The sequence below is a fragment of the Phoxinus phoxinus genome, assembly GCF_949152265.1.
Source record: "Phoxinus phoxinus genome assembly, chromosome: 24".
Taxonomy (NCBI): Eukaryota; Metazoa; Chordata; class Actinopteri; order Cypriniformes; family Leuciscidae; genus Phoxinus; species Phoxinus phoxinus.
In genome coordinates, this window is record NC_136899.1 from 27,502,956 (window position 1) to 27,524,906 (window position 21,951).

The 21,951-nt window shown below is 44.6% G+C and overlaps 1 protein-coding gene across 1 annotated transcript in view; it reads left to right on the forward strand.

Annotated features, from left to right (window-relative positions):
• The window catches only part of LOC306993031 (cadherin-7), a gene marked incomplete at its 5' end in the record, with an annotated part of 137,218 nt that overhangs the window by 49,815 nt on the left and 65,452 nt on the right, over positions 1-21,951 (forward strand). The window contains 2 exons of the mRNA XM_079602462.1: positions 3,264-3,431; positions 14,395-14,582. Coding sequence (XP_079458588.1) covers positions 3,264-3,431; positions 14,395-14,582 — 356 coding nt within the window. The remainder of the gene's footprint in view (positions 1-3,263; positions 3,432-14,394; positions 14,583-21,951) is intronic.

Genomic DNA, 21,951 nt, shown 5'->3' on the forward strand with positions numbered 1-21,951 from the left:
GCACATAATTGGCTAGAAGTGATGGCGGTATTCCGAGAATCTCAATACTTCCTGTCAGAACCGAGAGGTCACCATGTGCCTGTCCTCCCGGACAACACACTGATGGTCTCGTATATCAGAGCAGATATCCTGTTGAGGCAGGGGCTGAGGCCCGGGGAATGGAGACTTCACCCCGAGGTGGTGGAGCTTCTTTGGGAGAACTTCGGTTAAAACTTTGCCTTTGTGGTTATCCCTGACGCATCCAGCTCCGCTTGGACTGGATGCGATGTATTAGGTGTGGTCGAGGCTACACCTGTACGCATTTCCCGATATCTCTGCTCCCGGGAGTTACCCTCATCTGGAGTCATGGATACTGTGGGCTCGGCCTCTGAGGGGGCCCAGCTCATAGATTCAGGTCTCTCGACTGAGGTCGTGGAGACCTTACTCCAGTCTAGAGCTCCCTCCACGAGAAGACTGAAAATTGAAATGTAAACTGTTCTCTGCCTGGTGTGCAGAACACCTTCTGAATCTTGCTATCTGCCCTATGGTACAGTACTTGATTTCTGCAATGTATGTTTCTTTGCTGGGTTATCTCTGAGGAGAGATCCTTATTTCATCTTCTCCGTGGTACATGAGGCTGAGGCCTGCACGTACTTGGATTTGCACCTGGTATGGTGGTAGTCTTTCTTCACCCCAGGCCGGGTTGTATTCCTAGGTCCCTACTCAATTTGCGGGTCATTTGTGCTGCAGGCCTTCTGTCCTCCACCTTAATCAGGAAAAGCTAAAGACAGATATTGAGCAAGCGAGTAGTTGATGCTATCTCACTTGCTTATGTAGCGGCTGGACAGCCTTCACCTTTGGCTGTCCGGGCCCACTCTACTAGGAGTATGGCTTTAAATTCAGGAGTTTCTCTCCACGACATCTGTAATGCGGCAGGATGTCCTTACCGCATACAGTTGTCTATTTTTTATGACTTGGACCTAGACTCCACTCCAGGGTCTAGGGGGCTTGTTTCTAGTGTGCGCATGGTCTTCATACAGTACAGGCATTTGTCATATGGCGTCGTGGGTATAGGGTTCCCACCGCGTCTCAACGCAGCTCGAGTTCCCTTGAAAGGGAACGTCTCAGGTTACGTATGTAACCCTGGTTCCCTGAGAGGGAACGAGACGCTGCGTTGCTTTGCCATACTCCCTGCATACCTGTGATCATCTTGCTTCAGGCTTTTTCAAAGCTAGTGTTCTCTGATCGCGGGAGTGCTTTATAGCTTCCTGGTCGGTGACGTCACCCGCCCATGACGTCTCCCGTTTCCATTGGACTGATTTAAGATGTGCTTCACGACGCAATCACGCAAGGCGTTCCCACCGCGTCTCAACGCAGCGTCTCGTTCCCTCTCAGGGAACCAGGGTTACATACGTAACCTGAGACGTTTTTTTTGCACAGGCCTATCTAAAGGGTTAATGGTGCCACCTGGTTATCAACAGTAAAAATTACAAATTTTACCTCTTCCCAACAGGGAAAACCACCAACAATCAAAAATGCATGATTATATGGTGTCATGGCTTTGCAATCAAAAAATGTGGTTATAATGGAAGTCAATGGGGCAAAAACAGCCACGAACAGTAAATGAGGGAGAAAAAGTTAAAATCTGATGCTGCACAAAAACTAACAATGCATCAAAACCAATGTTGTTTCTAATCTTTGACATGTCCAAGACTGTGATAAAAGGTAAAAAAAAATCCAGTCCACAATCACATTTTATATTGAAAATAAGTAATTTTGTGTTTTTTCCCCTCCCAAATCAGTGACATAATTTATGAATTTGGCAATTAAAGAGTTAAAATCTTGATTTTTTTAAAAACATTTAGTAGTTTTGAACAGGACTGATGTTGATTAATAGATTTATGCAAAAAAAATGGCAACAAAATATTTATCTGATCAATTTTTACAGCAGTTTAAAGTAGTGGCTGTTTTCAGCCACGAACATAACGAAAGGATGGGAATTTGAACAATGCACAAGGGTTAAAAAATCAGTCTGTCTGATCACAATGTCTGATTATTTTCTCGTTTGCAGCTAAACGAAAAGTAAAATATTAGTTGGGGTCTTAATTATTCAAACATCCTGACCTGTACATTTTATTAAGAAACTATAAATATACAACTTCCAATGGAGTAATCTGGCACTGTAAAATAATTAAATTTGTGAATTTAAAATTGTATATATATCGTCACAATCACTCAGTTCAACCTTCCTGTTTGTTTTCACGTATTCCCTTGGCTCTGCGCACCTGATGCAAAAGGATTTTTTGTCTACTTGGAGCGCAACAATTTATTCTAGTTTACATTTACTTAAGTACATCTTTGAAGAAAAAAAACTTTTATGAGTACATTTAAAGCTGAGTCATTTCTGTCTTACTCGGGTAGCTTTCTAATGACAAAATATACTTGAATGTATGAATGACACATTTATTTAGCACTTTCATATGTTATAGTATATACAAATATACTTACTGTATATATAATTACTTCGTTACATTAGGCAACGTTTCTTTATTCTTAATGCACATGCACAGTCTCCTTTGACTGGAGCGAATGATCACCCTATTGAGTCGATTCTTTTCAAAGATCAAACATTTGGCAAAACTCATGCGAGGACATAATAGGGACAAAACATCACTAATGTAATACATGCTTCATTGACTTCATTATCATCTTGCTTGTTCTGAGTCAGATGCGAAGTAACTAGTTAATTGCTACTTGTATAGTCTTTTCATTGGATACCTTGTCATTCTTACTCAAATAATTATTAACATTATCACTTTCCCTTCTACTTGCATTATTCTTCTACATTACATTATTTCTATAAGCACTTGTACCTTAACTCAAGTATATTTTTTGGTTAGTTTACCCTCCTCTGGTGATTTGTACACATTATACCCATAAAACAATAATACAAAAAACACATAACTTTTTAAAAATCTACCAGTCAAAGCACCTTGACCAAATGGATTCTCAGCCAAGTTTTATAAAAACCTTCTGTAGACAATTCTCTAAACCATATTTCAGCAATACATATTTTTATTATTTTATTTTATTTTATTTAATCAATCCATTATTGGTTTATGTAGGAGCACCACAATTGTTCAAACAGCATCACAACAGAATGGCAAACAAATTCACGCTGTGGTTGATTTATGTAATCAAGGTATGGGTTAGATTGAAACATGTTTTTCTTTGCACATCAGTGTATATTTCTAGAGACTAAATAAAGGCTATGTGTCCCTCAGGCATTATACGGACAGCCCTGCCCAACATGGACCGAGAGACGCGTGACCAGTACGTGCTGGTCATTCAGGCCAAGGACATGGTGGGTCAGATGGGAGGACTGTCCGGCAGCACCTCTGTGACGGTCACACTCACCGACGTCAATGACAACCCTCCACGCTTCTCTCACAGTAAGAGCAAAACATGTCTGACATCCTGACCTCTGATCACGGAGGACATTTGCTGATTTTAGAAGAATGCGGTTTTACAGATGCTAGAAACTTGGCTTACAAATGAAAGATTGGAATCAAAGAGCACACCCAGGTTCCTAACCGACGACGAAGACTTGATAGAGCAGCCATCACGTGTTAGACAGTACTCTAGGTTATTACGTGAGCAAGTTTTTGGTCTAATAATTAGAATCTCTGTTTGTTTTTTTCAGAATTACTGTAATTAGCAAGGCAAGGCAAGGCAAGTTTATTTATATAGCACATTTCATACACAGTGGTAATTCAAAGTGCTTTACATAGAATAAATTAAAATAATCAAAAGAAATAAGAATAATTAAAACAGTTTAGAAAATAAAATAAAATACTAGGGCTGTTTTCGACTAAGGATTTTCATAGTCGAATCTGATTCGTTAGATTTTGCCATAGTCGAACCTTTTTTTTTTTTTTTTTTTTTTTTTAGATAGCAGCTAGATTTTTTCCATTTCAAACAAAAGAGCTAAAAAACACATATCACACATATATCATAACATTTCATAAACATGAGGAGCAATATGAGAGAGAAATTTGGTGATCGTTGTTTAGGTAGGCTACATTAAACCACGTAAAGCTTTTTAACGCACATGAGAACCGCGTGGAGTCAACTCACAGCCGCTCCGCAGCCCTGCTGAAAATGTGAAGCAGAAACGCTTAATATCAGATAACGTCCATAATAATTGGACTCCGGGTTAGATTTTTTTACCATTTTCAGTGGTTATGAGGAGCAATATGAGAGGGAAATTTGGTAATCGTTGTTTAGGTACATTAAACCACGTAAAGCTTTTTAACGCACATGAGAACCGTGTGGAGTCAACCCACAGCCGCTCCGCAGCCCTGCTGAAAATGTGAAGCAGATTTTTGAATATATTTTTATTTATTTACATTAGTAAGCTACAGGACATCGTCTTTCAAAACATGACCTGCGCGAAAGCGAAAAAATAAATAAAATTGTACCCAGCCCTTCTGAAAATGCGAATGCGTCTCTGTCCCCAGCACATTTCAAACCAAACTGACGCCCATGTATTCGACTATGAGGTTCATAGTCGAATCAGACCTCTCCGAATCGAATCGTCGAATCCTCGACTATTAGAAGTCAGCCCTATAAAATACAGTGCAAACAGTCGGACGCACAGTGGCACAGTGCTCATTCAGTAAATGCACAGCTAAACAGAAGTGTTTTGAGTCTGGATGTGAATGTGGCTACAGTAGGAGCACACCTGATCTCTTCTGGAAGCTGGTTCTGGTTCTGGTTCTGGCTCCAGCATAATAGCTAAAAGTGGACTCTCCTTGCTTTGAGTGAACCCTTGGTGTTTCCAGCTGATGTGATCCTAATGATCTGAGTGATCTGTTGGGTTTATATTCAGTGAGCATATCTGCAATGTATTGAGGTCCTAGGCCATTAAATTATTTATATACCAGTAATAATACTTTAAAATCAATCCTAAATGTGACTGGGAGCCAGTGTAAAGACCTGAGGACTGGTGTGATGTGTTCATATTTTCTGGTTCTGCTCAGGATCCTGGCGGCAGCGTTCTGTACGAGCTGCAACTGTCTTATGGTCTTTTTGGGAAGGCCAGTGAGGAGTCCATTACAATAATCCACCCTGCTGGTGATGAAAGCATGCACACGTTTCTCTAAGTCTTGACTGGAAACAATGCCTCTAATTCTTGCAATATTTTTTAGATGATAGTATGCCGATTTAGTTATTGCTTTGACATGACTACTGAAGCTAAGGTCTGACTCTAGAGACACACCAAGATTCCTGACCTGATGTTTAGTTGTTTGACCTCTAGAGTGAAGATATGCATTCACCTTGAGAACTTGTTTCCAAACGCAATGACTTCAGTTTTGTCTTTGTTTAACTGAAGAAAGTTTTGGCACATCCAGCTGTTTACTTCATCAATGCATTGGAACAGGGAGTCAATGGGGCTGTAGTCGTTAGGCGATAGGGCTAAGTAGATCTGTGTGTGTCGTCTGCATAGCTGTGGTAAGCAATTTGGTTCTTTCTCATTATTTGGCTCATTGGAAGCATGTACAGGTTGAATATGAGTGGCGCAAGAATTGAGAATTGGATGACTAGGAAGTTACTAGTCATCCAATTTCTTTTATCAGCTATGCATTCCGTAAAGTTTGTGTATTGGTAAGTTTCGTCGGGGCGTGAAGAAATATAGAGCTGAGTATCGTCGGCATAACAGTGAAAGCTAATTCCATGTTTCCTAATGATATCTCCTAATGGTAGCATGTACAGAGTGAACAGCAGCGGTCATAGTACTGAACCTTGTGGTACGCCATACGGAACTTGTGATTGATAAGACATCTCTTCATTTACTGCTACAAACTGATAACGGTCAGATAAGTAGGAATTAAACCATTCTAATGACATTCCACTAATGCCAACATAATTTTCGAGTCTATTCAAAAGAATGTTGTGGTCGATGGTATCAAATGCAGCACTAAAATCCAGTAACACTAATAGGGAGATACAACTACGATCGGATGATAATGAGAGCTAACGAGAGCTGTCTTAGTACTATGATACGGTCTAAATCCTGACTGGTAATCCTCGCAGATTCCATTTCTTTCTAAAAAAGAACATACTGACTTTTCTAATATTTTGGACAGAAAGGGTAGATTCGAGATCCGGACTAATTCTATAGGATCAAGGCAACAATAGGATAAGCTCTTATAATAAAAAAGCTGTCTACATTGCAAGCATGTCATTGTGGAGCCTAGTTCATCTTTTTGAAAAGTAAACAGACACGCATTAACAGAATTTACGCTTTAAATGTGTTCCTAGTAAAACAAATTATTCTCTATGCATTAACCAAGTAACAGTAACAATCAAAATTAAGTCAGTAATTGTACATACAATTGCTGTAGCACGGTACTCAAAACACTGGTCATTTATCATTATTTTCTGGGAAGACACTCCTTCTTTGTTTGCTCATTGTCGTAAAAGCCAGGTTAATAAGCATCAGTTAAAATGTACTTTTCCCACCCACCAAGAGTAGACAAATTGTGCATTGAGAGCATTAAAGCTGTGCTCAAGCGTTCAGTGCAGTCAAGCTCATTTAATAGAGCTAACTGAGGCGCTTCGGTTGCAGTGTAGGGTTTAACAAGTATTCCAGATCAGATCCTGATAGTCTGCTGTGTCTTCCTCCAGTTCGTACTGTACCGTATCACACACAACCGGCGTGTTGAATTGAATTGTGATACTAATTCAAGTAAAAGCAACAAATCTTTTGATCAAATATTTGTGATATTTCAGTTTTTGTTTGCTAGTGTCTGTTGCATGTTCAGCTACTCAAATGCCTCATTGAATACTACACTGATTGTTCTACACATTAGCTAATGTTTTGTTGGGGTGGTGAGGAATGTCTGAAATAATGACTCTGTCTGTAATCTTTTTAAAAGGCTGTTAGTAGGTGTCTTTAACCCTCTGGGGTTGTCAAACGTGCCAGCGCGTTTTGCTCGATTTTTTTTCCACATAGCAGCAAAATAGACTTTTAATACTCCGTCATTTTTGATCCTACAGACTTAAGAAATATGAAAAAAATAATTGTTAAATGTCTACTTTTTTATGTGTCCACATACAATCGAAATAAAACGTGCTTTTGTAAAATAAAGAAATTAAACAGGCTGTGCTTTCTGCCTCTCCGTCTCCGTGATTTTTTTTTCTGGTGCACGTCTCTAAACCAGAAACGTCTCTTTTAAGAAGGGGGACCGGAGAGTGTGTTCCAACTACAGGGGGATCACACTTCTCAGCCTCCCCGGGAAAGTCTATGCTAGGGTACTGGAGAGGAGATTACGGCCGATAGTAGAACCTCGGATTCAGGAGGAACAGTGCGGTTTTCGTCCCGGCCGTGGAACACTGGACCAGCTCTATACCCTCTACAGGGTGCTGGAGGGTTCATGGGAGTTTGCCCAACCAATCCACATGTGCTTTGTGGATTTGGAGAAGGCATTCGACTGTGTCCCTCGAGGCGGCCTGTGGAGGAGCTCCGGGAGTATGGGGTCCGGGGTCCTTTGCTAAGGGCTGTCCGGTCCCTATACGACCGGAGCAGGAGCTTGGTTCGCATTGCCGGCAGTAAGTCAGACTTGTTCCCGGTGCATGTTGGACTTCGGCAGGGCTGCCCTTTGTCGCCGGTTCTGTTCATAATCTTTATGGACAGAATTTCTAGGCGCAGCCAGGGGCCGGAGGGTGTCAGGTTCGGGGACCACACGATTTCGTCTCTGCTCTTTGCGGATGATGTTGTCGTGTTGGCCCCTACAGACCAGGACCTTCAGCATGCACTGGGACGGTTTGCAGCCGAGTGTGAAGCGGCTGGGATGAGAATCAGCACCTCCAAATCCGAGGCCATGGTCCTCAGTCGGAAAAGGGTGGCTTGCTCACTTCAGGTTGGTGGAGAGTTCCTGCCTCAAGTGGAGGAGTTTAAGTATCTTGGGGTCTTGTTCACGAGTGAGGGAAGGATGGAACGGGAGATTGACAGACGGATCAGTGCAGCTTCCACAGTAATGCGGACGATGTACCGGTCTGTCGTGGTGAAGAAAGAGCTGAGCCGCAAGGCGAAGCTCTCGATTTACCGGTCAATCTACGTTCCTACTCTCACCTATGGTCATGAGCTTTGGGTCATGACCGAAAGAACAAGATCCCGGATACAGGCGGCCGAAATGAGCTTTCTCCGCAGAGTGGCTGGGCGATCCCTTAGAGATAGGGTGAGGAGCTCGGTCACTCGGGAGGAGCTCAGAGTAGAGCCGCTGCTCCTCCACATCGAGAGGGGTCAGCTGAGGTGGCTCGGGCATCTGTTCCGGATGCCTCCTGAACGCCTTCCTGGGAAGGTGTTCCGGGCACGTCCCACCGGGAGGAGACCCCGAGGAAGACCTAGGACACGCTGGAGAGACTATGTCTCCCGGCTGGCCTGGGAACGCCTCGGTGTCCCCCCGGAAGAGCTGGAGGAAGTGTCTAGGGAGAGGGAAGTCTGGGTGTCTCTGCTTAGACTGCTGCCCCCGCGACCCGGCCCCGGATAAGCGGAAGAAGATGGATGGATGGATGGACGTCTCTAAACCTAAACAAAACTCAGCAAATACTATTCACCCAGGCATGAGCAATATATCTTCATAATCATTTAAGTGTGTACTTTTAAATTGTCTAATTCAAAACTAAAACAAATAGTCTATGTTTATGTAATCTATATAAAAACAGAGAGATGTCAGTCGTTCTCATTATCGTTCTCGCAGCTCATTATTCTGCTAATGTGACCACGCTCATGGAGAGCGCGCGCTATTCAAACGCAAATGATCCGAGGCAATACATGCAGACGTGCACAACGCCCACACCAACTTGATAAAACACACCAAGTTTTATCAGATTAATGTACTATGTCGTCTTGCGAGGCTGTGAGGAATAATCCTGGAGAATTTACCTCAGAAGTGCTGGTTTCACTTTGAGGAGCAACGGATCCATCCGAGGAATAATAGTAAAAATTTTATTCTAATAGACCAATTTTGAGCCGACGTCACAGTTGCGTCACGGCATTAGCTGGAGGCAAAACAAAGGGAAAACTGGACGCGACCAATACAAACCAGCACAGATTTGGCTACATAATAAGGAGCTTAAATTATTGTTATTATTATTAAATATCATCTTGTTGGGTGCAAGAATCGATGAAAAATGTATATGCTGTATCTGGAATCTTTATTGCTAGAAAATATTCACATCATTAAAATTGCACCATAATGTCACTCTTTACATTGTCGTCTTCTTGGCGCTGGATATGCAGAACCTCGGATCGTACCACACATGTCTTGTACATGAGCATTTATCACATAGTTATAGGCATCTAAATATTTATATGCCCTCAGTTTCTCTATCGGGTCGGTGTAGAAGTCAGGCCACTCGACTACTAGTTTGGGATAGATTATAAAGTTTTTACTGTAAAATAGACTGCTACATCAAATAAGCTTTTATTCGCCAATTTCTGCTCATTGTCATGATTGTAGGTGAGGAAGCAAGCGCGAGTGCAATTAAACTCTTTATTTAAACAGAAAGTACAAAGCACAGGAATCAGGCGAAGACGAGTGGCGCAGGGACCTCGATGGCCAACACAGGAGGCAGGTGGTGAGAGAATCGGGGTCGACCTCCACCACAAACTGACGTGAGGAATCAGGGGCTATTAAAATAGGGGCTGAAACGAAGCGGCCTTTCAGTTTGGTCTGACCACCTGAACGTAGTTCTGGGGGAGGTCAAGGCTTTCAGAGGTGCGGCTAGTTGGCTGAAATTGCAAATAAAACGCTGGTAGAAATTCTACCCCTTCTCAGGGTCCATACGTACTCGCTTAGACAAAATGATACCCTAGGAAAGGAACAGACTGTGCATGAAACGCGCATTTCACCGCCTTGACAAAAGCCCATTCTCTAGCAACCTCTGAAGCACTCGCCGGACGTGCTGCACATGTTCCTGGAGAGAAGAAGGAAAAAACAATATGTCATCCAGGTAGACATATATGAACTGGTCGACCATATCTCGCAGCACGTCGTTGACGAGAGCCTGGAAGACAGCTGGGGAGTTGGACAAACCGAAAGGCATGACCAAGTATTCAAAGTGACCCCTGGGGGTGTTAAAAGCAGTCTTCCATTCATCCCCTCTCCTTATGCAGACCAAATGATAAGCATTACGTAAGTCCAATTTCGTGAAGAATGGCGCTCCCTGCAACCTCTTGAAAGCTGAAGACATCAACGGCAAAGGATAAGTATTCTTCACCGTGATGCTTTTCAGCCCCCGGTAATCAATACAAGGTCGCAGAGAACCGTTTTCTTCCCCACAAAAAATAACCTGGAGAAGAGGAGGGGCGGATGAATCTTGTTGCTACAGAGAATCAGAAATATATTTCTCCATGGCCTCCCTTTCTGTAGCAGAAAGCGAATATAACTTGCCCTTGGGTGGAGATCTGCCTGGTAGTAAGTCTATGACACAGTCGTAGGGACGATGCGGAGGAAGGGAAGCAGCTCAAGACTTACTAAACACCTTCAGGTCGTGGTACTCTGCGGGCACGTTAGACAAATCCACTGCTTCCTCCTGAAAGCCAGAAACAGAAACAGATGGATAGGCAGACACTAGACATGATTCATGACAATTCTTGCTCCACTCCATGATGGATTTCCGGAGCCAGTCCACTTTAGGGTTGTGTTGGGTCATCCAGGGGTGGCCGAGTACAATGGGTGCAAGAGGGGAGTCCATGACGTAAAATGAAAGTGTCTCTGTGTGGTTGCCAGACGTGATGAGTGTGACCGGTCCAGTGGTGAGTGAAATAGTAGGGAGTTCTTGACCATTGAGAGCATGGACGGAAATCTTGTGTGTGAGTGGCTGAAGGGGAATTTGAAGCTTGTGTGCGAATGTGCAGTCCATGAAATTACCTTCAGCCCCGGAATCCAGTAGTGCTGATCCGCCCCCACACGCACACACACACACACACTATATTTACAAGGTAGATGCTAACAAAATATAAAAAGGTCAATATAAGCATTCTCTTTAAATTATTTTTATTGTTTTATTAGTGACACATTTGGGGAGAGGATTCATATTCCAAAACTTTCTGAAAATACAGTATGAGAATTAACTGCACAATTACTAGAAATGTTTACCTTGGTTATTATACAATTTCCAAGCATACACAATTTGTGGAAAAATACAAAATAATTTTGAGATGTTTCCAACTATGAACCAATTTTGTAGAATATATATATGATTTTAATTTAGAAAATTGCCTCTGTTTAATGAATATGTTAGTGCAGGTATTTCACTCTTGATGGCAGCAGTGGAATCACTGAAAACGGAATGAGATTAAATTGTTTTTAGTGATGAATGCATCATTGTGTGTTCAATGATAAGGTTAAATGTAAATATTGCAAGACATCTAGTGTCATTCACTGATGTTGTGACAGTTGCTGGTGTCAAATTTATGTACAATTTTACATTGTTACATCTTTCTTCTAATCTAGAGCATGTTTGATTTAGTTTACCACGAAATGTTAATTAATACATTAATTAACAAGCATGCACTAACGTGTAGTACTTCCTCATTGGTACATGTCTTAACTCATCATTAGTTCATAGTAAAGTAATTATTAATTATGGTATTAGTACATGATTATTCATGTACTGTTATTTTAAAGTGTTACCAATATGTTTATAAGCAACTGAAAAAACCACAAATGTCAGAACATCTCAAGGACCCCAAAAACACCTTAGACCCCAGAGGGTTAAACTCTTTAAGTTTTAAGTCAATTTAGCTAGAATTAAAATGCAGGAGACTGACCAAATGTTCCCACACATGTCTTTGTGGATTAAACCTTCTGTGATGGGAAGAGAGAATGTCAACGGAAGCTGACCTTTACTGCTCCCGAGTCAAGTCACAATCAATAGATCATTGCTGAGACAGCAGTAAGTCAAACAAACTGAATTGGCCAGGTTAGATCTGACACAGAGCCTGTCTCTCCAGGAAATGTGCTGCTCTCTTTTTAGGAATGTGGATCATAGCCAGGGCCTACTTTACCTCATATTGTGACATAGAATCAATTAATTTATCATTAAAAACGTTAATTATAATGTTTGGGCTCCCTAAGCCACGCACAACATTGAAGACTAGCTGTGACTAAAGACTAAAGCCCAATTCACACGGGATTAGTATTACCTGGTGACCTCTGGTTATTTTTAATAATTGCGGAGGTTGTCTGTGATCTTAATCCTGTTCGAATCGGCCATGTCTGTAATCTGTACCATATTTTGCCGAACACAGAGGTCCCGTGATAATATTAATCCCGTGCGAATCGGCATCTCTGTGATTTGGCAGGGTCGTATATCATTTTTTCAAGGTGTTTGTTTTCTGCACGCTTTTTTATCGATCTTTCACGAAAAATGAAGGCTGCGTTGTAGACTACTTTTTTATAGTACTTTGGGTGCTGGGTCATATCGCTATACACATTACAACTATACAATTTGCAGAAAGAGAAAGCTGAAAACCATCAGAAGAATTATTAAAGGGGTCATGACATGGGTTTTTTTTATTTTATTATTATGTTCCCTTAGGTGCAATTATAGTATTACTATAGTTTTTTTTACAAAAAACTTTTAAAATGTAGTGATTTATGACCTTTTCCCTGATTCTCATCCTCTGATTCAAACAGTCTGTTTTGGGGGTGTTTCCCCTTTAAGAGTTCAGTGTTAACGCCCACTGTTATGATTGGCTAACGTCAGTGCCTATGCATCAATTATTAACGCCCCCAGCCAGAATATTTGCGGATTCGGCGTATTTAAAAAGTAGTTTAAAGTTTTAAATACATTACTTACAGTTTGCGTCGTCGTTGTTGAGCCCAGAATAGTCGGCACGGACTTATCTTTGAGCAACAGTTTTCTGGCAAAGCCAGCATCATTTTGGGATTTGTTCTCAAAACAGTCATCCTTAAATGTATAGAACAAACGCTTAAACTAACACTGCCGTGACTGAGACGTCCACAAAAAATTAAGTGCATCCATTTTCCCCTGACAACTGGATCTTTCGCAGCGTATTCACAGATGTTGTTTGTCCACAGCCAGGAACAGCACATCTGCGTGGCATCGTAACTTCCCTGTACACAGACCCACTCGCTGTCCGTCGACTGAACACTTGTGGGGCGCGCGGGCGCGACAGTGATACGAAATGAGCGTAGTTGCCTTGCGTTTAAAGCGTAGTTGTCTTGTGCTGGAGGCGGTCATATGCAAACGCTGGTACGTCACTTCGTACCGTGACGTCACTTCTTACCGTGGATCCAGAACGAGCTGTATTTAGAGCTTGATTAAACAAATGATTCGTTTATAATGGGGAGGACGTCTTAAGCTATGAAACTTGCAGGACGTTTTAATGGTACAAAGACCTCTTATATACCAAAAGATCAAGGCAAATTTGGTTTCTCATGTCATGACCCCTTTAAAATAATGATAAAAGAATGCATTCATAGATGGAGATGAATCACATGTAGCCTAGCCTGCGGTTAGGAACATTCTTCTGTTTATGATATATCATACAGCTAGACTTATAATAAAAATACATTTCCAAGCAATAGGCTATATTCACATCATATCCGGGAGTTAAGTCAGTCATTTCGAGTAAAATCACAGGCTTCGGTTATCCTGTGCGAATACGCCACACCAAAATCAGATGTGCGTGGGTAATTTCTAAATCACACGAGGTCCCCAGATAATACTAATCCCGTGCGAATAGATACTTACTTACTTTTGATTTTTTTGTATAATCAAACAATAAATACAAAACAGGACAATAAATAATGCAATGTAATTTTGTTGTATTAAATTACTAATATTGTATTACTACAAAGAAATATTACAATGATATTGTCAGTTATGTTCAGTTTGTTTAGTTTCCATGGACTTTTAGTTTGTATTCTCTAGTCACATGTGTTCCTTGCTTGATTTTCCCGCCATTCATCTGTTACTATGGACACTAACTCTATCATCACAACTGTTCATCTATTAGTTAATCACCATGTGTTTCTCTACGTTACATTTTGTGTGTTATTTGTATTACCCTCATTAAACTTCATATTGGAACTTGGTTCTTCATCTTCGTCTGCCTTCCTACAACTTCCTGTGACATACATCATTAGGCTAAAAATATAGTTAAGTGGATTGCAGGAAATGTGCTTAATTGTAATGAAACAAATACAAAATCGTAATGATCCGAAAATGAATGCAAATTAATTATTTGCTTCATTTTTATCAAGAAAAATCACATTTCTAATTCCTGTCCTTTGATGTATGACCTGGACATTGGCAGGTTCATAACAGGTTTGAGTGAGTTGAGAGTATTAATGTTAGACATCTCTCTGCCTCTAGAGTCGTATGAGTTCTCAGTGCCGGAATCTCTGCCCGTCTCATCAGTGGTGGCCAAACTGAAAGCCTCAGACGCTGACATCGGCTTCAATGCGGAGATGGACTACCGCATACTAGCTGGAGATGCAGCCGGTGTGTTCAGCGTCACCACAGACGAGCAGACTCAGGAGGGCGTCATCTTTCTGCAGCGGGTGAGATCACACTGGCCTTCACTGGGAAACACTGGACGTTTGGAGTCAACATTCAATTAGATTGTTGTTCTTTGTTAATATATCTGTAGTCACCGGATTATGGTGGTATGCAGGGTTCATCACTTCTGGGTCTGGAGAAACAAATACAAACTTACATTTAATAATTTAGCAGACGCTTTTATCCAAAGGAGGAGAGGAGGGCAATAGAAACATCAGACCAACAAGAGGGCAACAGTATACAAGTGTCTGTTAGTATATAAGTCTCAGTTAGTCTAGCACAGTACACATAGCAAGGTGGGTTTTGTTTGTTTGACGACTTAATGCTTATTCAGAGAAATAAGTATTCTTAATAACAAATATTTGTATTACACCGGTTTACACAAATTCAGCTGTTAACATAAATGCATTCCTAATAGTTCTGTCTATTTCCATCATGTTTGACTCCATGTGTTTCTCACAGACAAGTTCTGTCTCTGGCCCAGTGAGGCAGAAAACATTACAGACACATTTGCAACCAGGTTGTTCCAGATCGTTAAGGAGCTTCTGCGCACTTCAGGGCCTTGTCTGCATGTTCCAGATTGTGAGGACCATCTTGCAGGAGATCTGCATCCCACAACACTTTGTGTTCAAGACTGTCAAAGTGGATTCTGGCTCTTTTCCGGCTTCACTGACACCCAGCACATAACACACACAAACTGAGTTGCATCAAATATGGTAAACGGAAGTCAAATGAAGTCAAGTCACCTTTATTTATATAGCGCTTTTTACAATACAGATTGCATCAAAGCAGCTTCACAGTGATAACATGAAAATAATACAAAAAACAATTTCATCATCGTCCACCTTAAGGCAGATCTATAATATTGTTGAATATTAAATGTCCCCAACTAAGCAAGCCAGAAGGAAGGCAACAGCGGCAAGGAACCAAAACTCCATCAGGGACAGAATGGAGAAAACACCTCGGGAGAACCCAGGCTCAGTCGGGGGCCAGTGCTCCTCTGGCCAATGAGTGAACAGTGTATGATTATGATTCAGGAGCATTACAGGTCAGAAGTTCAGAATGAAGCTCAACTGTATTTCCTTGATGTGCCGGAAAAAGCTGCATCAGTTATGGTGTCATGCAAGTATGTTTGAGCTTCCATTGAGCATATTTGATGTACTTGGATATGGATTGATCCATTTCTATATTTCAGACAAAAGTCTAAATTAAATCTGTTAAAAATTTTGGATAAGCATATTTGCTTTCAAAATGTCTGGGAGGAGGAATTTACTGAGGAAAAGAATTTGAACTGGATGGTTTGTGTAAATGCAGTTATTTTGTCGTGTGGACTGTGTATATGTATAGGACATATAGATCCACTCTCCTGCAGAGTTTACCTCTCACCCGAATCTAGCACACCTGCCTGTAACTTCCTGGCAATCCCGAAGACCTTGATTAGCTTGTGAATCTCAGGGGCCGGAGTTGAGGACCCTTGGTGTAGGAGAAGTAGAGACGTGGATCTAGTGGATCCCAACCCTGCTTCTGGAGACCCCAGCACTGCTCACATTAGATGTCTTGGGAGTGAGAATGGTTGTGTTTAAGCAGATCATTTTTGTGGTGTAAAAAAACAAAACAAAAACAAAGCGCAACTTCAAGACCTTAAATGTGTGTGTCAGACATGCAGAATGTGTAGTGTTGTGCTCCAGGAACCACTATATCACACACCCTGCACGGACACCGCAATTAATACATCAATTATCTCAGTCATTTTGATTCGGGTCATTATTGCAATAGGGGTTTGGGTTGAGTGAGACTGTCACAGTGTCTGGTTTGTGTATTCCTGGTGTCCACTAGAGGTCCTCGTCCCCCACGGTGTCTGTCACATTATGAACTGCATTCCCCACAATCCTTGTCTGCACTAATCACTGTTCACTGCACTCAGCTGTTCCCCGTCATCATTGTTCCCAGCTGTTCCCTGTTTCATTGTTAGTTCTGTGTGTATATATACCCTGTCTGTTTCAGTGTTTGTCACGGAGTCCTTGTTAATGTCCCCACACTTCCGTTTCTGTTCCTGCCTGTTACTGTTCGTGTCTTGTGTTTTGGATTGCCTTATTGGACTTTCGACCCTTGCCTGGACTGACTGTGAGTACGGATTACCCTTCAATAAACTACTGCACTTGGATCTGTCTTCTCGTCTTGTGTGTGATCGTGACAGAAGGACTCCGTCACAATGCAAGGATCCAGCGGTATGTTTTCCAACTTCTCTTCCCCAGCCATCGAGCGGGAGAGGAGGGATTGTTTTGAGGGGACCCGCCTAGCCATTTTTCGTGGGACCCGGGGAGGTCACAGAGGAGGAGGTGGTCGAGAACAAGGCCAACACCACCCTCCACCTTGGCCCCCCTTCGTCCCTGGACTGGTGAGGGACGGATTAGAGCCACCATCTCGCCATCGCGGGCGGAGAAGGGGAAAACGCACGTCTGCCCAGCCAGAGTTTGTTCACGTCCCGTCTGCCCAGCCAGAGTTTGTTCACGTCCCGTCTGCCCAGCCAGAGTTTGTTCACGTCCCGTCTGCCCAGCCAGAGTTTGTTCACGTCCCGTCTGCCCAGCCAGAGTTTGTTCACGTCCCGTCTGCCCAGCCAGAGTTTGTTCACGTCCCGTCTGCCCAGCCAGAGTTTGTTCACGTCCCGTCTGCCCAGCCAGAGTTTGTTCACGTCCCGTCTGCCCAGTTTGAGACTGGTCTAGAGATGCCCATTTGTGGGGCCGCCAAGGGTATGTTGGACTATTTGGAGCGTCTGGCTCGGATCCTGGACATGCCAGTGTCTGCTGTTCCTGGGTCGGAGCCAGTGTCTGCTGTTCCTGGGTCGGAGCCAGTGTCTGCTGTTCCTGGGTCGGAGCCAGTGTCTGCTGTTCCTGAGTCGGAGCCAGTGTCTGCTGTTCCTGAGTCGGAGCCAGTGTCTGCTGTTCCTGAGTCGGAGCCAGTGTCTGCTGTTCCTGAGTCGGAGCCAGTGTCTGCTGTTCCTGAGTCGGAGCCAGTGTCTGCTGTTCCTGAGTCGGAGCCAGTGTCTGCTGTTCCTGAGTCGGAGCCAGTGTCTGCTGTTCCTGAGTCGGAGCCAGTGTCTGCTGTTCCTGAGTCGGAGCCAGTGTCTGCTGTTCCTGAGTCGGAGCCAGTGTCTGCTGTTCTGAGTCGGAGCCAGTGTCTGCTGTTCCTGAGTCGGAGCCAGTGTCTGCTGTTCCTGAGTCGGAGCCAGTGTCTGCTGTTCCTGAGTCGGAGCCAGTGTCTGCTGTTCCTGAGTCGGAGCCAGTGTCTGCTGTTCCTGAGTCGGAGCCAGTGTCTGCTGTTCCTGAGTCGGAGCCAGTGTCTGCTGTTCCTGAGTCGGAGCCAGTGTCTGCTGTTCCTGAGTCGGAGCCAGTGTCTGCTGTTCCTGAGTCGGAGCCAGTGTCTGCTGTTCCTGAGTCGGAGCCAGTGTCTGCTGTTCCTGAGTCGGAGCCAGTGTCTGCTGTTCGGATTTCGGTGGTCCGGAGACGGAGGAGGAGAAGGAGAGGAGCCTCTTCATCGGGTCGTCTGGTGGGTGCTAACCCAGAGACCAGCCCGGAGGTAACTGCCATCCCTGCCGCCCCGCCCGAGCTGCTCGCCCTGCCGGCCCCGCCCGAGCTGCTCGCCCTGCCGGCCCCGCCCGAGCTGCTCGCCCTGCCGGCCCCGCCCGAGCTGCTCGCCCTGCCGGCCCCGCCCGAGCTGCTCGCCCTGCCGGCCCCGCCCGAGCTGCTCGCCCTGCCGGCCCCGCCCGAGCTGCTCGCCCTGCCGGCCCCGCCCGAGCTGCTCGCCCTGCCGGCCCCGCCGAGCTGCTCGCCCTGCCGGCCCCGCCCGAGCTGCTCGCCCTGCGGCCCCGCCCGAGCTGCTCGCCCTGGTTCCTGAGCCGGTGGAGCCGGTGTCTTTTGCTGTTCCTGAGCCGTTGCTGTTGTTGTTACTGAGCCGGTGGTGTCTGTTGCAGTTCCTGAGCCGGTGGTGTCTGTTGCAGTTCCTGAGCCGGTGGTGTCTGTTGCAGTTCCTGAGCCGGTGGTGTCTGTTGCAGTTCCTGAGCCGGTGGTGTCTGTTGCAGTTCCTGAGCCGGTGGTGTCTGTTGCAGTTCCTGAGCCGGTGGTGTCTGTTGCAGTTCCTGAGCCGGTGGTGTCTGTTGCAGTTCCTGAGCCGGTGGTGTCTGTTGCAGTTCCTGAGCCGGTGGTGTCTGTTGCAGTTCCTGAGCCGGTGGTGTCTGTTGCAGTTCCTGAGCCGGTGGTGTCTGTTCCAGTTCCTGAGCCAGGGTCTGTCTCTGTTCCGCCTTGGTCTTCACCGCCCTGGCCGCCCCGAGGGGTCTTCACCGCCGTGGCCGCCCGAGGGGTCTTCACCGCCCTGGCCGCCCGAGGGGTCTTCTCCGCCCTGGCCGCCAGATGGACTGTCGTCTCCGTCCTGGCCGCCAGATGGACTGTCGTCTCCGCCCTGGCCGCCAGATGGACTGTCGTCTCCGCCCTGGCCGCCAGATGGACTGTCGTCTCCGCCCTGGCCGCCAGATGGACTGTCGTCCTCCGCCCTGGCCGCCAGATGGACTGTCGTCTCCGCCCTGGCCGCCAGATGGACTGTCGTCTCCGCCCTGGCCGCCCGATGGACTGTCTGCTTCGCCACGGCCGGCGGTTAGATTGTCATCCCCTGTTCCTGTTCCCCTTCATGGTCCTGGCCCTCCATCCCTCCCCCTGATCCTCCACCATTCTACCTCCGCCTGGACTCTTGTTTTGTTTTTGTTTTTTTGTGGGTCTTGGAGCGTCTGGTAGCCGCTCCGTAGAGGGGGGATTATGTCACAGTGTCTGGTTTGTGTATTCCTGGTGTCCACTAGAGGTCCTCGTCCCCCACGGTGTCTGTCACATTATGAACTGCATTCCCCACAATCCTTGTCTGCACTAATCACTGTTCACTGCACTCAGCTGTTCCCCGTCATCATTGTTCCCAGCTGTTCCCTGTTTCATTGTTAGTTCTGTGTGTATATATACCCTGTCTGTTTCAGTGTTTGTCACGGAGTCCTTGTTAATGTCCCCACACTTCCGTTTCTGTTCCTGCCTGTTACTGTTCGTGTCTTGTGTTTTGGATTGCCTTATTGGACTTTCGACCCTTGCCTGGACTGACTGTGAGTACGGATTACCCTTCAATAAACTACTGCACTTGGATCTGTCTTCTCGTCTTGTGTGTGATCGTGACAGAGACAAGGAACACTGTTACTATATGGGCAATATTGTGAAGAGCTGAGCACATGCACACACACCTGCAGGCTTCTGTGTTCTTTGGGCTTATAGACACTGACTCGCACATCTCCACAGAGTCCACTACTGACCGAACTGACTGGCTTTGTTCAGTTTCACCAACTTATTCTGTTCTTCATTGTTGTTGTTTTTCCATTGCATTTTTGTCTTACCTTCCGGTAAAAAAAGAAAAAAAGGAAGCATCCTAGAAATAAGATAAATGTTCTTAAGCAGAAACATTGTGTAAGATGAGTTTAATATATACTATATCTATATTTTCATTTAAATATAGTATACTGTTACCTCATTCAATTTCTGTAATAAATTCGCATTGTAAATTTACTTGTGGCACTGCCACAAATGTCAAGTCCAGTCACCTTCATTTATACAGCGCTTTTAACAATATAGAGTGTTTCACAGCAGCTTTACAGAGATCACAGGAGATTACAGTAACAGAGAGTGTTGGCTTTACAGCAGCTCGAGAATAAAGTTATTTTTGATTGATTCACTTTCGTTGCAAAGATTATTAGTTATTAACTTGCGGCCCGCAAACATGACACCGATCTAATAGAAAACCTTTAATGCGATCCGAAAATGTATAATACAGAATTATTTATCGCTTCCGCATTGCCATGTGAACTGGAATTATTTTGATGACGTTGTATCTGATCTGTACAGATGTAAAGGGGAGAGACTATGAGATGTGTGTTTTAACCACTAATGTGTGTATTAGAGTTTCAACTGATGTTACATGTTTCCTTGTCCATTGTAACTTCTCTAAAGTATGTGTGTGTTTGTCTCTCTCTCTCTCTCTCTCTCTCTCTCTCTCTCTCTCTCTTCTCCTCTCTCTCCCTCTCCTCTCTCTCTCTCTCCCTCTCTCTCTCTCTCTCTCTCCCTCTCTCATCTCTCTCTCTCTCTCCCTCTCTCTCTCTCTCTCTCATCTCTCTCTCTCTCTCTCTCTCTCTCCCTCTCCCCTCCCCCTCATCCTCTCTCTCTCCTCTCCCTCTCTCTCTCTCTCTCCCTCTCTCTCTCTCTCCCTCTCTCTTCTCTCTCTCTCCCTCCCCCTCTCCCTCTCTCTCTCTCTCCCTCCCCCTCTCTCTCTCTCCCTCTCTCTGTCTCTCTCTCTCTCTCCCTCTCTGTCTCTCTCTCTCCCTCCCCCTCTCCCTCTCTCTCTCTCTCCTCCCTCCTCCCTCTCTCTCTCTCCTCTCCTCTCTCACTTCCGGTGCGATTGTTGAGCGAGTGTGTGTGGAGCGGTGTGACCGCGGTGAGAGCGCGGTGCGAACTGATGTGAGTGAGTTTCTTTTTTCTCTCTCCTTTCTTTTTTGCTTTTTTTTTTGGTTGGTTTGATTATGATTATGATTTTTATTGTTTGTTGTCTGATTTATTATTAGTGTTGTTAGTTTAGTTTGAGGGCCGTGTGCGATCCGTTATCTGGAGGCATGTCGGCCCAGCAAACACAGGGTTTGAGTTCACTCACGAGACGCCATGCGATTAAGGTGGCGTCGGCGGTGAGCGTCGAAGAATGTTGCTTGGCCATTGGGGAAATGTGGGACACGCGAGTGTTTTGTCCGCGTCCAGAATGAACAATGCAACAGTGGTGTTTCTGGATAGTGTAGACAAGGCGAATGAGTTGGTAGAACGGGGAATTGTTATTGATGGCGAATTTATTTCAGTTCTCCCACTTTCTTTACCAGCGAAAAAGGTTATTATATCTAATGTACCACCTTTTGTTAGTGATGTTTTTCTAACGCAAGCTTTGACGCGTTATGGAAAGTTGGTGTCCGCATAAAAAAGATTCCGATCAGTAGCGAGTCGCCTTTATTGAAACACATTGGGCCCTATCTTGCACCCAGCGCAATTGACTTTGAACACCGACACATGTATCATTCCTATTTTGCACCCGCGCACAGCGGACTTTTCCCTCCACAGACGCACGTCGGTAAATTAGGGAATGAACTTGCGCTCGCGGGGGAGGTTCAGCGCAAAGAGAAGGCGTGTTCCGGCGCAAAACTTCCATGGTGCTATTTCCAGTTTTAGAAAGCAATTGCGCCATTGATCAGGAAAAAAACAGTCTAAAGACAGTGGCGCGTTGCGCGTTAGTCATATGGTATTTTAAGGGCGCGTG